We start from the raw sequence: 18,067 nt of genomic DNA on the forward strand, positions 1-18,067 counted from the left end.
TTTCAAGTTTTATTAGCGGGGCCACTTTCTTTCTGCAGCACACAGGGAGTTGCATCTCTCTCTTCTGGATCCTAGCTGATAAATGAAATGAATAATTTAGTGAGGTTGCATGTTGAATCTGAATCTACCGTTGTTGGGTTATTTCACTGAGTTACAGTGGGCACTTGTCCAGTGTTTTTTAAATGATGGCTGTGAGTCACTGATGGTCTATGAAGTCATTTTACTGGATTTTAATCAGCTTGAGATACACACATACACACAGATTGAAATGAAACAATAGAAATTAGAAAAGAAGCATTTTTATGGGAAATTGAATCTTTCTGTATATGTACTAGTCTTGGGTTGCAAAACATACAGTGTAATTCTTCCTTGATTTGTGCCCAGGAGTTCAAGTTCATGGTCTGTTCCAGAACTTGCCTTTTCAGATGAGAAACCAGGGACCAGAGAGAGCTCACTGACTAGTTTTGGGCCATCTGGCTAGTGAGTGACCTTGCTGGGAGCAGACCCTGTACAGAGATGCCTCTTAAATGAGAACAAAACCCTAATCCCGCCCTGTCTGCCCTCGAAGGAGACTCTCCTCTGTGGGGAGAAGTGGCCGAGTGGTTTGGTCGTGCCTGCCCGGGGGACTGTCACTAAGCATCCCATCCAGGACTTGGACAAAGGACCCCCACTGCTGGTGGAGGGTGGTGGTTGACAGGAGACTCAGGCCCATGCTGAGGATTAACAACGGGGATCTATGGATCCCAAGTCTAGATAAGCTGGCTTGCTGCTGTCTTGTCCTAGTCACTTGGTCCTTCCAGGAAACAAGCTTGTCTTAAGACCTACCTTCTTCTAGTTCCCATTTCCTTCTGCGGGCAGGAAGCAGTACCCAGCCCAAGATGCTCCCAGGAGCTCCATTACAGAAACAAGACTTCTGGGGGTCCAGAAATGCCTCTTCTGTTTCAGGGAATGACCCTTCTCTGCAGGTGAGGACGTGTCAGGTGGGCTCCCACGTGCCACAGGGGGTGGGTCTACAGTCACAGACTCATCCACACGTCGGATTCGACACTCCAGTCCCCTCGGAATGAGAGTCAGCTCCTCACAGAGTCCCAGTGTCTGTGCTCCCATGCTGAGCTCTTTCTCCCTCACCTTTGATGGGGCGGGGGAGACCTTGTAAAACATGACTAATTCCTCCTATGAAGGGTGTGGCTAGTGATACAAAGTGGGTTAAATAAACACCATATGAAGACAAGGGAGTTACGAGGAAACATCCAGTCTTCAGAATTTTTTAGATTTCAGAATTGCAGATAAGCTCTTTGTGGCTTTCTACTGTTTTAGGAAAAGTAGTGTTTGTATTTTAAAGATAATTAATTTTTATTTTATCCAATTAATACATTGCAAATAGTTTAAGACTTCAAATTTTGCTAAAATGCATATATCAAAATATAGCAGTTCACCTCTCCCATCAATTGGTCTTCCCAGAAGCAACTGTTTTCAGCCTTTAGCTCTTTCTTCTGGTGTGTATACATTTCTATAATGCTGAATAATATGTGAATATGGTTAACTTTAGAGTCTTCAAGTTTAGATGCTATCTAGTCTTCCTGTTATGGTAAATAAAGAATTTGCTCTCTCTACTATACCATTATTTTCTCTGCTTCCCCTGAATTCTGCTTTCTGGGATATGATTCTTCCCCAGTAACTCTCAGGACAGATTTTATAATCTTCATTTCCTACAACAGAAAATGAAAGCTCTGTGGCTTAAAGCCAGAACCTACACTTCTGCTTGATTTCAAAGTGCTGGTTTTCATTATATCACATTTCCATGGTCTCTTTTCTTGTTCTTCCAAGTCACTGCTTCTCAACCTTGGTTGCACACTGGAACCATCTGGAGAGCTTTAAAAAATACTGATGTCCCTGTCATGTCCAGGGATTCTGAAGTTATTGGTCTGGGTGTGGTCTGGGTATCAGAATCTTTATATGTTTCCTAGAAGATCTTACTGCGCAGTTAAGGTTAGAAGTTGTTCTTGATGGGATTTTAAGGGGGGAGAACTTGCTCCAGATGTTTCTAACTGCCACATTCAGGAGAGTTGCCCTTTCTTAGAGCAGTGGTTACCAGACTTGAGCATCCTTCGGAATCCCCTGGAGGGCTTTTGAAACACAAATTGCTTGGCTCCAACCCCAGAGTTTTTGAATTCTGTGTATCTGGAGTTGGATCTGAAAATGTGTATCCTGACAAGTTCCCAGATGATCCTAATGCTGTTGGCCAGAGAATCAGACTTTGAGAATCACTGCCCTGGAGGCTGACAAAGCTAGGTTAGAAAATGTCCAGACCCTGGGTTTTTTTTTTAGCGCAGTGTGGAAACCAACATAACTCTGGAGTTTTTCTTATCAAAAAGCACCTCTCTGTGCTGGTGCATCCCTGCCTTACCCTTGTCAAAGGCTCACTTGGTTTAGTACATTTCATGGGTCAGTGTCAAAATCTGAGAAATGCAGAAGACGGCCCTTGCATAGAGCACATGGCACTATCAGAGCAAGGCTGTTTCTTGAGACACGCAAACCAACCAGTGGATTCTACCCTTTCCAGGCCCAGCTGGGACCTTGGACTCTAAGGGAAGCATGGCACGTCAGTAGGTGATAAAATGATGAAACAGTTGTAGCTGGCCCCATGGCTACACTGCCTTCTGTTTTTCTAAGGGCAGATCTGTTGAATGTGCATTCAATGTGATCTACCTTTGACTTGACTTCTATGTAGGTTTATAAAATAAACGAATATGTAAGAAATATACTGCCGTCAATTTGGGCTGGGCAAGTGGCATTGAGTGGTACATGGAGTTGACTCCTATGGATTCTTCCCAGCTCCACATTCAGGGATATCATATGGGTACCTGATATTGGCTATTATGGAAGTATTTGCAGCACAGAAATTGGCGTACACTAGAAATTGGGGCTTCCTACCCCTCCGGGAAAGCTAATTTACTGGTGCACCCCTGGTGGGTGTATACGTTTTTCCACGTTGTTTAAGAATCTCTGATTTTACTTCACTGGTTCAACATACAACTACCTTCGAGTGATCACAGGATGTTTCTCATTCTCTACTCACTTAAATGCACATCCATCGAGTACTTAGTCTCTCTATAGACTATGACCAGGCTCTGTGCTGGGTTCTAGGGATACAGAAATGAAGGAAGAGAAGCAACAAGATAGACTCCCTGACCTCAAAGAGTTCCCCACTCAGTAGTGGGGGGGCACGCCCATAATTTTCAGGGATGGAAGGAGTGTGCAGGCAGGGGTGTGCTACCTGCCCGGGAGGCTCAGGAAGGCTTCACAGGGAGTGTGGTTGAGCCCACGAGCTCATTCATTCGTGATAGTCATTGCCCTCTAGGTGTTTCAAACTCAGGATATCTAGTAATAATGGACCTATAATAAGCAAAATAAAGCCATTTCCAGTACCTTTCTATTTCCCACCATCGAAATCTTTGATCTATGTCAAAAATCTATTTTTAGTCTAGCTGAAACACAATTCTGCGTTTCCTCCCTCCCTGGAGCATTGATTAATGGGGACACCACAACTCTACCAATCCACCTTCTGGAGACTTTTCTCCAATCATCTTGGCCAGGGCAAGGAGGACAGATCACCTGGAGGAGCAGAGGGTGGAATCAGAGGCTCACAGGCACCACCATTCCCTCTGCCTGTGAGCGGAGGTGCAAGCTCATGACTGCACCCGTTAACATCCCCATCTCCAGGATTCCATAAGACCTGTTTCCCACACTCTGACCAACATTGTGCACTATCCAATTAAATTAATCCTATAAGGAGAAAGTAGTATCTCCTTACTATTTTAGTTTCTACTTCTTAATCATCAGTGAACATCCATTCATATATTAAGCCATTCTTATTTTTATTTTTCTGAAAACATGAAACTTTTTTAAGGGGGTGATGGTGATGGTTGGAGATCCTGAAGAGGAAGGGAACTGACATTATTAAGTACTTACTGTGTGCTAGGTATTATGCTAGAGGTCTGCCACTTGGTGTCCTTTATTCCTACCAGTAGCCCTGTGTATAAATATTACTGTAAATGTTCATAGGACAAAAGTGGAAAAGCTAGCTTAAAATGCAACATTTAAAAAACTAAGATCATGGCATCTGGTCCCATCACTTCCTGGCAAATAGATGGGGAAAAAGTGGAAACAGTGACAGATTTTTATGTTCTTGGGCTCCAAAATCACTTTGGATAGTGATTGCAGCTACAAAATTAAAAGATGCTTGCTCCTTGGAAGAAAAGCTATGACAAACCTAGAAAGCATATTAAAAACCAGAGACACTACTTTTCCTACAAAAGTCTATATAGCCAAAGCTATGATTTTTCCTCTAGTTATGTGTGGATGTGAGAGTTGAACCACAAAGAAGGCTCAGTGCCGAAGAATAGATGCTTTCGAAATGTGGTGCTGGAGAAGACTCTTGAGAGTCTCTTGGACAGCAAGGAGATAAAACCAGTCAATCCTAAAGGAAATCAACCCTGAATATTCAGTGGAAGGACTGATGCAGAAGCTGAAACTCCAATACTTTGGCCACCTGATGCGAAGAGCTGACTCACTGGAAAAGACCCTGATGCTGGGAAAGATTGAGGGCAGGAGGAGAAGCGGGTGACAGAGGATGAGTTGGTTGGATGACATCACCGAGTCAGTGGATATGAGTTTGAGCTAATTCCGGGAGATAGTGAAGGACAGGGAAGCCTGGCGTGCTGCAGTCCATGGGGTTGCAAAGAGTCAGATGCAACTTAGCGACTGAACGACAACGTAGGACAAACTGGCTGCTTTTAAAGGTTAGGTAATGTGGTTGAGGTCAGGCAGCTCAGAAATGGAGGTTTTGGTATTTTCTATTTCTGTTCCTGTGAAGTAACAGGAAATATATATGTTGATCTCTGTCTCTGTTTTCTGGCAGAGAGCTCCTAAAGCTCTTGTGATTTTCCATGTGATAAGAACATCGGGAGCATCTTTTGTTCTACTATTTGATCTTCTACTCCAGTTACTGACTCAGAGCTCCTACATCTCTTGGAATTTCCTGGGTGATAGGAGTGTTCTTTGTTATAATGACATGACTCTTGTCGGGTCCCTGCAAAACTTAGGATGATGGCTAGTCACCAGCAGGACCAACCCATGATTAGAAGCTTGGAACTTTCCACTTTATCCCCATGCTCTGGGAAAGGGAGAGGGACTGGAGATGGTTAATAATTGATCGTGCCTACATGATGAACCCTCCATGAAAATCCCCAAAATGTGAAGTTTAGAGAACTTTCAGTTTGGTGAACATGCAGAGGTGATAGGAGAGTGGTGATCTGGAGAGGGATGGAGGCTTTGAACCCCTTCCTACCTTCCTTAGCCTCTGTACCTTTTCATCTGTATTCTTTATCATATCCTTTATAATATACTAGTAAAGGGAAGTGTTTCCCTGAGCTCTGTGAGCCATGTTAGCAATTTATTAAACACACAGAGGAGGCTGTGGGAACTCTGATTTCTAGTTGTTTGGTCAGAAGCACAGGTAACAATCTGGGACTTGGAATTAGTGTCTGGAGTGGGAGAAGTTTTGTGGGATTGAGCCCTTAATTTTCAGGATCTGACACTTAACTCCAGGTAGATAGTATCAGAATTGAATTGAATTATAAGGACATCTAGTTGGTGTTGCAGAGAATTGCCTAACATGTGGAAAACCCATACATCAGAAGCCAGAAATATTATAAGTGGACAAGTAAAGAAAAACCAGGCATATTTTCTCTAGACAGTTGCAAAGAAAGCTAGGTTCAGTCTTGATCTGCTCTTGGGCTACGAACAGAATAATGGGAAGAAAGACGATGACATGTCTAAAGACTTCAGAAGTGTGGCACCACCCCCATGGATCCAGGGTGGAGACTTGCTACTAATGTCTCCCCTTCAACTAAGGGACCATGGCTTTTGTTGATACACTCCTAGCGTCTAGGCTATTTCATGGTGGGTGGAAAAACAACATTGATAAATGACTAAACTTTGTGGATTATGGGGCTTGGACCTAAGACATCAGATGGCAAAGTTTTATCTAATTGGAAAAAGAAGCACCTTTTCCATCAATTGAAGTCTCAAGTGTCATATACTTAGAATAATAGTATGATATGCTATTATCATAGGCTGCTATGCTCAGCCTCTTCTCTTGAGTCTTCATGGCTTTCTTGACCTATGATTACCTTTGACACCATTTCCTAATACCTAGCAGACATGGCATGCAAAGCTCTCCATATAATAGTTGTCTTTTATCTTTACATCCATCACAATGTGTGATGGTGATGTCCCTATTCAGGGAACAACCCCCTGGATGCCCTCATGCATCTTCCTGCAGCAAAGGGCAGGCATAGAAAAGGTAGGTTTGTGGGTGAGGCACATTTCCAGGTTCTAGCTGGCAACTCCACATCTTTCTCTCCCACTGGTTGAGATACATCCACGTGTATCAACACTGTATCTGAAGATAGCACCCCAAAGACACAGCTCCTCACTTCTGTCTGCAGTAGACTTCCTGGCTGTGGATATCAGTATTCTTAAAGTTAGACTCAGTGCAGAGAACTTCATGCACATAGGTGAAAGAAGGAGGGCCATAATCTCCTCTTTCATGCTCTGTGTTCACCACTTCTTGTCACGGAACCTGGTTCACATTTGATCACCAAGGGCCACGGGGACTCTTTTTAAAGAACTGGGAAGGAAGGCAGTCTTAGGTATGAGAGCTAGGATTCTCACCATACTCACTTCCTTTGAGAAAAATGCAGATCAGTGGAACCAAGCAATTTTACAAGGGAACGTCAGTGTCATTATACAAGATAGTGTATCCAGTAGAAACCCATGTCAAGACCATGGTCAAACTCTAGCAGGGAGGAGCATCATCCAGACATACAAATCTTCAGAAGTGATGTAGTGCAGTAATAAGTGTACTTTGAGATGAAAGATATTATGCATTTTAGCCAATGGAATGAATCCTGTCAGAGCATAAGGTCAAGATACCTTCTATTTAGCAAGTCAAATGAAATGACTTTAAAAGTCTAGTTCTCTGGTTTATAGGGAAGCGAGTTGCTATGTGATGAAGTGGAGGAGAGTAACAAAGGAGTGTTTGAAGATGTAACCTATGCAGATTGCATCCAGAGACCTCTGAAGGATGGGATGGCCTGGCCTGGTGATGCCTCCTAATTATGGTGTCTGGAAAGGGCTATTCATTGATGAACTCTGAGTGACTCTTAGGCCAGAGCTGACTTTTCTGGGGAATGTAGACGGAATTTTTGAATTCTGTATTTCTTCTTGATAGAATGCAAAGTAGTAAAGAGGTTTCATTCGTTATTTTTTCCTGAATTTCCTTCCAAGTCATTTAGTTAGTAAATTGCTTTTAAAGATGTTAAGGACTTTTAGAAGTGAATTCTTTCTCACCTACTAAGATACATTTCAGAATAGTCTGAAGCTCTGACATGTGAATACCTGACATTGTGAGTCTAATTAATAAAAACCTCACAGGAGATAGGTTTAAATTCATTTTGTTGTTGTTGTTTAGTCTGACTCTTTTGTGACCCCATGGACTGCAACCTGCCAGAGTCCTCTGTCCATGGAATTTTCCAGGCAAGAACACTGGAGTGGGTTGCCATTTCCCACTCAGGGGATCTTCCTGGCCCAGGGATCAAACCCTCATTTTCCTGAATTGGCAGGTGGGTTCTTTACCACTGAGGCACCTGGCTCAACCCGCCTGCCAATGCAGGAGACCTAAGAGACGAAAGAGATGCAGGTTCTATATCTGGGATGGGAAGATCTCCTGGAGGAGGTCATGGCAACCCATTCTTTCTTGGAGAATCCCATGGGCAGAGGAGCCTGGCAGGCTACAGCCCATGGAGTTGCAAAGAGTCGGACATGCCTGAAGTGAGTTAGCATGCACACATGCATCTGGAAAGCAGATATATATTCATATATATATATATATATATATATATAGAGAGAGAGAGAGAGAGAGAGAGAGAGCGGGTTATCTAGTCCCTATAGATGTCTCTATATATCTAGTCTCTATTCTATGTATGTAGTCCCTATAGAGATGTCTGTTCAGTGCTTGTTTAATGCTCAGAGCCCTGCCTAATACTCATTTTCTCAAAGATCTAGTTACAACCACCTTGGGGGCCCATGTTAGATCTTTCTCAGTCCTAGGGGCCTATAGTCTGCCAAAAATTTTGAGAAAATTTGAGACCTTAGCCATCAGCTGTTTTGGTTCCCTGGTACTAAGAGCTAGTGGTGTGTTTGATAGGTATAACTATTTTGGAGATGGAACGTTTCCCCTGGGCATTTTTCTGCACAGTCCTCAGAGAACCCCTACTGCTTTGGTACCCCAGCATTTGTGTTTTCTGGGAGAAACAATATAGACAAAAAAAGAACAATATAGAATATCAGATTCTTGTTTTCTCTTTTAAATTCAACTTCTTGCTCAGTTTCTGAGCCTTTTAATCCTTCTTCCTCTAGCAATGACCCAGTTGTTCTCCTGTTGGGGGCTAGGGTGGGTGGGGGATCAAGGGGAATAAGAACAGGCTCTGGAGTGGAAAGAAACATACTGAGGAGAGCTTTGACACTTTATAATTGGCCTGACCAGAGAAAAACAATTTCACATCTCTGGTCCCCAAAGCCTTATTTATGGCAAAACCAATACAATATTGTAAAGTAAAAAAATAAAATAAAATAAAATAAAATTAAAAAAGCCTTATTTATTTATTTTTGTAAAATTAAGATAAGAATACCCAGCTCACATAATGTAGGAAGGATATGGACAATATAATCGATAAATCCCGTAAGACACATGATAAGTGCTCCAAAACAGATTAGAATCAAGCAAGTAAGACTGGAAGAGAGACATCAGTGACTTTGACTCTTGCATTTCATGGTCAAGTTCATGTGATTCAAAAAGATTATTTGAATCTCTTATATGAGATTCAAAAAGATTATTATTATTATCAATAATCTTTGTTATTGTTTTTTTGTGCTCACTTTTCTTGGTCTAGATCAGGTTTTCAGAGTCACCCTTATACTAATGATTTCCCAGACACTATTGAAAACACCCATGGCTACCCAAGTTATAGTGCTTCTTGAAGGACAGAAATGATATCGTGCCTAACCAACTGTGTGTCAGGTGTGAGCCTGGCACATAGGATGTATCAGGAGATGTGTGTTGAATGAATGGACTTATCAGAGAAGTCTTACTGCCCCTTAGAGTGGAGCAGAAAGTCAAACAACTGAAGAAAGAAGAAATAGAAAACTTCTCGATAACCAATAAGCCCATAACATCTGCCAAAACCAGTTTCTTCCCTGGATAGGGAAGGCTGGTTGAGTCTTCGCCCAGGTCAGTGCCACTGTAGTTACAGAAGTTTGTCTCTCTTGTTGCTCTGATGACCTACAGGAATAGTCATGTGTTCAGTGTGGACATACCACTAAGGAGGCCAACCATCTGATGACTGAAAGGGCTTTTGTTCTTTTAAAAATAATGAAAAGCTTCTGACAGCCCACCAACAGCTCATCTGATATCAAAGAGCCAGGAGGCACCTCAGATTCATCAACATTCCTCTAATGAGGTGAGGAACTCTTAATGGTAAACTCAACAGCTGAGTAACAGGATGACGGTACAACAGTAGGTAGAGAATCAAGGCAGGGAGGTCAAAGCATGGAGCCCACACCCACTTGGGATGGGGTATAAAAGGGCCGGGAGGGAAGAGGGTTGTCAGATGCAGTGGCTCAGCCTTCTCAGTGGCTCTGAACCTCCTGTGTATCCTCAGTCCACCATGACTTCCTCCTGCATCAGCTCATGCCACTCTCTGGGCTGCACCAACACTCCTGGAGCAAGAAACATCTGCGTCTCCTCCATTGACACTGGAGACCAGCCTGGGGCAGAGATCAATGCTGCCCTTCTGGGCCTCTCGGCCACCCTGGCACATGCCAACCGAGTCCGAGTGGGCACAACCCCTCTGGGTCAACCTAGCCTCTGTCTGCCCCACAGCTGCAACACCGCCTGTCCCTTGCCGGGGACCTGTGACATTCCTGGCAACATCGGAATCTGCAGAACCTTCAGTGAAGGCTTCTTCAACAGCCACGAGAAGGAGACCATGCAGTTCTTGAACGATCGGCTAGCCAGCTACCTGGAGAAGGTGCGCCGGCTGGAGAGGGACAACGCGGAGCTGGAGAGCCAGATCCGGGAGCTGAGCAAATGCCCTGAGTCCACCGTGCGTCCAGACTATCAGAGCCACTTCCACATCATCGAGGAGTTGCAGCAGAAGGTGAGGTGTGGAGCAGCCTGGGTGGGGTGTGCTGGGCCCGAGGGAGGTAGAAGGGCATGGAAGGCAAACACCCACCAAGAGCTGAAGGAGCTTTGGGTTCTTGGAGTCTCCTGAGCATGAACATAGACATCACACGTAGAGCAGGAACCTGGAGCGTGATGCTCTGTTATGTGAACTATCTTCCTGGCTTTGCTCAGATCCTGTGCAGCAAGGCTGAGAACACCAGGCTGATCATCCAAGTGGACAATGCCAAGCTGGCTGCCGATGACTTTAGAATCAAGTAAGTAAGGTTGGGGCTTTCCTGTTGGCTCAGTGGTAAAGAATCTGCCTGCAATGCAGGAGACCTGGGTTCAATCCCTGGGTGGGGAAGATCCTCCAGAGAAGGAAATGGTAACCTGCTCCAGTATTCTTGCCTGGAGAATCCCATGGACAGAGGAGCCGGGCAGGCTATAGTCCATGGGGTCACAAAAAGTCAGACACGACTGAGTGACTAACAAGTAAGGTTGAAGGAGGGCTCAGAGTGACTCCTTCCTCCACTGTGAGTCCCAATGTCCAAATACTTGCTGGATGAGTGAATTACTGTCCTTTTTCTTCCTTATTAATTTTTTTTTTTTTTTTTTTGCTGGGGTTCTCTCACTTTTACAAACCAAACTAATAGAAGGTAGATTGAATTGAGTATCTATAGTTTGGTATTAGTCTGTCTTCATTTATGGTTCCTAAAATGGTTGTGATAAGGCAGTCTGACTTCATTAACCAGGAGCAAAATAAAGTGATTTCTAGAATAAACTGAGCAATGCATTGACAGCCACTGAATTTCACATATAAGTTAAGGGAGCCTCTTAGAGATAAGCCAGGGTCCAGATTTACCTATGGAGCAATCTATGGAGCTCTCAGGTGCCAGGTGTTTCCACTAAACAAAGATGAAAAATAGAGATGGAAAAATGTTCCAACATAAGGGATAAAGGAGCAAATCAATGACCAGGCAGTTGGCTATTGCTTATCCTAGTTAACTAAGAGCTCATACAATAGCATGAACCCGGTGTTGGGTCCTAAGGTACATGATCTTAGGCAGGTCAGTTAATCTTTCTGAACCAAAGTTGCGTCATTTCACAGTGGTGAAAATGATTAAGTGCTGTGAATGTCTCACTAGACGGTGAGCTGTTTGAGAGTGGGCACTGTGTCTAAGTCATCTCCAAGGCCAGTGCTGAGCCAAATGAGCAAACGAGGGTCCAAGCTGGTAAAGAGGGTGGGGGCAGGGCCAGCTGAGAGGGGCTCTCCTTGGCATCTCGGTTGACTTGCGCCTTCTGTGATGGAAGGCACGAGAGTGAGCGCTCCTTGCGCATGGTGGTGGAGGCGGACCTGTGCGGGCTGCACAAGATCCTGGACGACATGAGCCTGGCCAAGGCCGACCTGGAGGCCCAGCAGGAATCTCTGAAGGAGGAGCAGCTCTGCCTCAAGAGCAACCACGAGCAGGTCTGGTCCTACAGCTGCAGACATCATGGGGAGGGGAGGGTGCTGGGCAGAGAAGGGAGCGCCTCCCACCAAGGGTCTCCAGGGTTAGAGTCTAGGCTCAGGTGGCAGCAGGATAAAGGACTGATCTGGGCCTGAGAGTCAGACTGGCCCAACGGGATGTGGCAGAGTGGGGTTTCTTCTCTAAAGGTATGCCTTGTAAGATTAGGCAGGTCTCCAGGTGGGTCCTTCCCACTGGACCCAGGGCAAGACGTCTCACATCAGTGTGTGTGGTGTCGCATCTCATGCTGCTTGTTGGGGAGGGGGCTCAGGTGCTCTCTGCAATGCCCTTTTCTTACTGCAGGTCTTGGTCTCTCTGTCTCTGTAGGAAGTGAACACTCTGAAGTGTCAGCTGGGAGATAAGCTCAAGATTGAGCTGGATGTGGTGCCCACTGTGGACCTGGGCAGGGTGCTGGAGGAGATGCGGGGCCAGTATGAGGCCATGGTGGAGACCAACCTCCGTGACGTGGAGCAGTGGTTCCAAACTCAGGTGAGGGCGGTGCTGCAGAGCAGGGAGGGATCCGGCTGCATCTGGCCAGGGAGGTGATCGATCACTTCTCTGTGTGCTCGTGCTACAGTCTGAAGGCATCAGCCTGCAGGCCATGTCCTGCTCAGAGGAGCTGCAGTGCTGCCAGTCGGAGATCCTGGAGCTTCGACGCACAGTGAACGCCCTGGAGGTGGAGCGCCAAGCCCAGCACAACCTGGTATGGTCCTCCTCACCCTCACCACGCTGTGAGGGCCCCAGGCCCGGGGATCACAGCAGCATCCCTTAGATGTCTCACTAATCAGTTTCATTAACAGTTAAGTCAGAGCTCAGGATCTGAGTCCTCTGAAACTTGATGCCTTGTTATCAAGGTTATTTTGACCCAGAGGATGCTTTCCATTAAAAGTCACTTCCTTCAGAATCAGGTGTGGTGGTTTAGGCACTCATTCTACATGATTTTACTGAATGTCTATGTCAGGCCTGGGGGATGCATGGGTAACCATGACACCATTTGAGTTAGGTTTTTTTTTGGTGAAAAGTCTTGGCCGTATTGACAGTGGTTTATCCAGAGCTCAGGAGTGTCCTATGACTTCTTGGAATCTGTCCCATGTGGCTGAGCATGGCCAGGATTTTCACTGCATGATTTGGGGGCAGCTAGGTCTCTCACCCTGTTATTTCCCATTATAGAAGGACTGTCTGCAGAACTCACTGTGTGAATCTGAGGCCCGCTTCGGCACCGAGCTGGCCCAGATGCAGAGCCATATCAGCAACGTGGAGGAGCAGCTGTCCGAGATCCGGGCTGACCTGGAGCGGCAGAACCAGGAGTACCAGGTGCTGCTGGACGTCAAGGCCCGGCTGGAGTGTGAGATCAACACATACCAGAACCTTCTGGAGAGTGAAGATTGCAAGTATGTATGATCTAGGCCAGGGGTCCCCAAGCCCCAGGCCATCCTGGTTCTTGGTCCATAAGGAACCAGGCCATATAGCAGGAGGTGAGCAGCAGATGAATGAAGCTTCATCTGCTGTTCCTCATCGCTTCCATTAGCACCCAAGCCATCCCCTCTTCGCGAGTCCCAGTCCTTGGAAAAATTGTCTTCCACAAAACAAGTCCCTGGTGTCAAAAATGTTGGGGATCGCTGATCTAGGCAATTTCTGGCCATGCCATTCCACAGAGCACTCAAGAGCTTGTTCAAGATCTCATCGTAAAGAACAAGCTTCCCTGTGCGTGCTCTCTCAGTGAAACATTCACCTCTCCTGGTGCGTGCAGACTGCAATGCTGATAGAATGTTCAGGAATGATAGCAGGGTCCCTAAGCCACATTGACCGAGGGACTCCTGGATGTGGAGAGATAGTGAGAGTGAAAGTGGGACTGCTCTGTAGATTCCACTGGGCTGTGTAATTTGTTGCTGGTGGACCTGTCCTTAAGACTTTTGGTCTTACCTTTCTGTCCATCACTGAGATACTTTTCACCTCCCAGGTCAAGCTCATTCTTCTCTCTCTCTCCCTGCAGACTCCCCTGTAATCCCTGCTCTACGCCTGCCTCTAGAACCCTTCATCCCAGCAGTGCTCTGCCTGCCTGCACCGGCACTAAGAGCCAGTTCTGAAGGTCTGTGCCCAGTGCAGAAGATCCAGGCTGCTGGTACCGGGGCTAGTATTGCCCTCACCAGCTTAGTCTTCCTTCCAAAAAGACCAAACCCACTGGAGGCATTTTCACTGAATCATAGGATAACAGATAACTTCTGAGCAGTGGTTTCCTGTTTGTTCCTTAAGCTGTATTTTTTCCCTTTGTTTCCATGTTGTAATGGTCTTTCACTAAAGCTATTGTTTTTTCCCAGTGTCTCTTCTGGGATTTTGGTTCTACTCCAGTGCTTCAGAATCTCCTCAAATTTAATTGTGTTCTTGTATTCAGTGGTCAATAAACCTCCTTCCTGTATGACATGCTTCTGGTGTTTGGCAATGTATGTGATGTGATAAAGAGTCCTGGCTGTCAAGACCTTGGGTGGTCACCGGCCCTGGCATGTCGCTGCCAGGAGTTCTCTGGGGGCACTGGGGTCTTAGCCTCTGGATGGAGGCCCTTTGCTGACATTGGGATGTGTACATACCTTGCCCATCAATCTCAATTGACTGGTGAAGGGAAGCGGTGTTTGTTGCCAAACCTGAATTCCTTCAAAACAGCTCAGAACTAACATGTCCCTACTGTGCTTTTGGCATCTTCAGCCTCTTAGTATTTTGTCCAAGAGCAAAAATCACACAACTCAGAGTTCCAGTCTGGTCAGAGGGAGGTCGTGTTGAGAGCTGCCTTGGCCAAGTTGCCAAGTTTTTTCTTCTTGTTTGAATTGGCCCTTTTCATAGAGGCAGGCTTCCCTGGTGGCTCAGATGGTAAAGAATCTGCCTGCAATGTGGGAGACCCGGGTTCGATCCCTGGGTCAGGAAGATCTCCTGGATGAGGAAATGGCAGCCCACTCAAGTATTCTTGCCTGGAAAATCCCATGGGCAGAGGAGCCTGGTGGGCTACAGTCTGTGAAGTTGCTAAGAGTTCGACATGACTGAGCAGCTAACACTGCACTACTACACTTTCATGAAGGCATGGGGTCCTCATCGATTCTCTTAGACATGGCAGCCCAGATTGGGTTCCGGGGACAGTTTTCTTGGTCCTGGCCCACCTCTTGTTTATATTTTTCTATAGACAGATGCTGGCACTTTTGTATAGGCTTATCTCCTCTGCTGCTGCCTTCGAAGTACTAGAGTGAGGAATGCAGTTGGCATGAATGCTGTCTGCTTTTTGGACATGGCTCTGACCCTGGTCAAGATGGTTCTCAGCCAGACACAGTGAGAGAGCAGACAGGGAAAAGCACCCGAGAGGCTCTGTTCTCTCCTTGCAGTGCTAGTCAATTTAGCTTTTGGCATATTTATGCTGAGTGTGTCCAGAAGAATGAAACTCTCAGGTCTCCGCTTCCTCTTGAACCCTGGTCCAATGACCAGTGCAGAGTCGATTCTTCTTCATGGTAGTGAGACAAGCTGGGACCTGGGACCCTCGACTGCAATGCATGCATGTGTGCTAAGTCGCTTCAGTTGCGTCTGACTCTTTGCTATGCTATGGACTGTAGCCCACCTGGCTCCTCTGTCCATCAGACTCTCCAGGCAAGAATACTGGAGTGGGTTGCCATGCCCTCCTCCAGAGGATCTTCCTGACCAGGGACCGAACCTGCATTCTCCTGCATTGGCAGGCGGGTTCTCTACCATTAGCACTATCTGGGAAGCCATGCACCTAGACAAATGTCTCCTCAGGCAACAGAATACAAAGAAACCATAAGGGACTAAAAATAACTGCGCGCATGCCCAGCTAAGGCAAAGCCTAGACAACAAGAAGCAAAAAGACCAAAAAGACCAATTGTTGCTTCTGAAGAGCTGGTGACAAAAACAGGGTGTCGGGAAAGCAGGGTACTGCAAATGCCCCTACACTCAACACCTCCAAAGGGGTGGGCCAACCATCTAAGCCACTCTGGTGTGGCCCCTGGACACACCCCTATTCTCACTGCATGTTAAGGAACCAGCTTGCCCCTCCTTGGGCAGTGAATAAGGGAACCTGTCAACTTGTTTTGCTCCCTCCCGTGGCTGCAGGAGCCCCATAATGCCTTACCTGAATTTCTTGTCTGGCCTCTTATCAATTTAATTTGATTGCAGGAGGCCACGAGCCCTGGTTGGTGACAGTACCATAGTGTGGGGGAAAAAGCATGTGCTCCAGAGTCAGACAGACCTGGGCTCCAGTCCGACCTCTGTGACACTAGCTGAGTGAAACTGGCCAGGTCACTACACACTCTTGAGACCTATTCCTCAGTGGTAAAATTAGAAACTTTGTACTTTCCTCTCCCTGTTGTTGAGGGATAATCCATATAGTGCTCCTGACATATGGAAGGTGCTTGAGACCTATTCCTCAGTGGTAAAATTAGAAACTTTGTACTTTCCTCTCGCTGTTGTTGAGGGATAATCCATATAGTGCTCCTGTCATATGGAAGGTGCTTGTGGCATATTTGTTTATGGGGTTCCCTGGAAAACTGCAGGGATAGTTTTTCTTCTTAGAGGGACAGAGGAGCTAGAGAGGTGGTCACAGAACCCATTAGCAGCACGGGGGGCCATACATTCCCATGTGGGTGGACTGGAAGCTTGGCTGTATTCTTTGGCCACTTATAAACAATAATGAAATAAACTACTATCACTTCGGGAGCTCAGTTTTCCACTCCAAGTGGCCTGACCAAAATCAAAAAGCTTTCTATGGGCAGTCAGGGGACAATAATGTCCTGGGGGCTCTTGTGGGCTTTCTTCTAACAAGTAACTCAAATGTCAGAAGTTGTAAGGAGTGGCCATGAGTACCATGTGATTGGCCATGGAAGTCTGGCCTGTACCCCACTTGCCTGACCAGGCCACATCCTGAATGAACTCTAATTGTGGGACCCCAGGGCTATGAGGTGTGAAGGAAAAGGCTATTCAGATATAGGGGACTGCAGGCCGGGGAGGCTGGCAGGTGGTGACCATTCTGGCCCAGGACACCTGGACATTGTGCTTTCACTCACATCCATTCTTGCAACCAGAGGACTCAGGGCTCCCTTTGGTACCAAATCCCAAGCCCTCCTCTTCTTACAGGTGATTCTCCCACCTGCCCACTAGGTTCCTCTCTCTGGTCTCCCCGTATCACACTACCCTCATGGATTAGACTGATATGGGCCCTGAATTCAGTATCTGATTTTACTTGGGCCATGTGGATTGATTATTTTTTTCCCCTGAGATTTTTGCTCCTTTGGCTTGGGACCACATCCAGTTTTGAGCCACCTCGTAAGTAAGGCCATTAGTTTTCTGTTTATCAGCCCTGTATTACCAAGGTGCTCATCTGTAATATTTCTTTCCAAGCTTCACGTAATAATACCAATTAAGTCTCTGCCGGCCCCTCCATTCATCACCTGTTTTTTGACTCCAAATGGCATTTACCCCAAATCCTAGCAAAGTGGAAGGGAGTAAGTGTGACTGCCTGCAGGTCCCTGTGGTGGATGCTGGCCCACGCAGAGAGCTCTGGGAAAGAACTCACACTTCTGCTCCCACCACTGTCTATGCTGGGAGGACAAGAAAACTGAGGTGGAATTCTAGACTTTCCATAATACGAGCATTTTTTCATTTGGACACCATTTTTTTGGATGGCCCTTGATATGCGACTCTGAGGCTCCACTTCGTCTTCCTCTCCTTTATAGAGTCCCTTGGACTGCAAGGAGATCAAACTAGTCAATCCTAAAGGAAATCCATCCTGAATATTCACTGGAAGGACTGGTGCTGAAGCTCCAGCACTTTGGCCACCTGATGTGAAGAACCAACTCATTGGAAAAGACCCTGTTGCTGGAAAAGATTGAGGGCAAGAGAAGAAGGGGGCAACAGAGGATGAGATTGTTGGGTGGCATCACTGACTCAGTGGACATGAGTTTGAGCAAACTCTGGGAGATGGTGAAGGACAGGGAAGCCTGGCGTGCTGCAGTCCATGGGGTCACAAAAAGTTGGCTACAACTTAGCCACTGAACAACATCTTCCTAAGAACAAAATCAAATTTGCCTCTTCTGAAGCCCACTTACAATAATTTCCATGAGCTCATCTTGTTGAATCATTTTTCTGTCTTTTTCCTATCTAATTACATGTTTCTCAACCATGCCTTTTCAATTAATATATATGGGAAAAAACCCCACCTTTTTACTTAAAATTGTTTTAACTTTCAAAAATATAAATACAAACTAGTGACAGTTCAGTTATAATA

At 46.0% G+C, this 18,067-nt stretch overlaps 1 protein-coding gene across 1 annotated transcript; it reads left to right on the forward strand.

The window, feature by feature from the left end:
• The first annotated feature begins 9,695 nt into the window (after positions 1-9,695).
• LOC147351624 (keratin, type I cuticular Ha7-like) lies at positions 9,696-13,880 on the forward strand. The gene is made up of 7 exons (XM_086361022.1): positions 9,696-10,283; positions 10,481-10,563; positions 11,600-11,756; positions 12,121-12,282; positions 12,371-12,496; positions 12,964-13,184; positions 13,787-13,880. The coding sequence occupies exons 1-7, from the start codon at positions 9,696-9,698 to the stop codon at positions 13,878-13,880; spliced, it is 1,431 nt and encodes a 476-aa protein (XP_086217148.1).
• The last annotated feature ends 4,187 nt before the right edge of the window (positions 13,881-18,067 follow it).

This window comes from Bos grunniens, chromosome 19 (assembly GCF_055505025.1).
Source record: "Bos grunniens cultivar Pamir isolate PY7600 chromosome 19, Bosgru_T2T1.0, whole genome shotgun sequence".
Taxonomy (NCBI): Eukaryota; Metazoa; Chordata; class Mammalia; order Artiodactyla; family Bovidae; genus Bos; species Bos grunniens.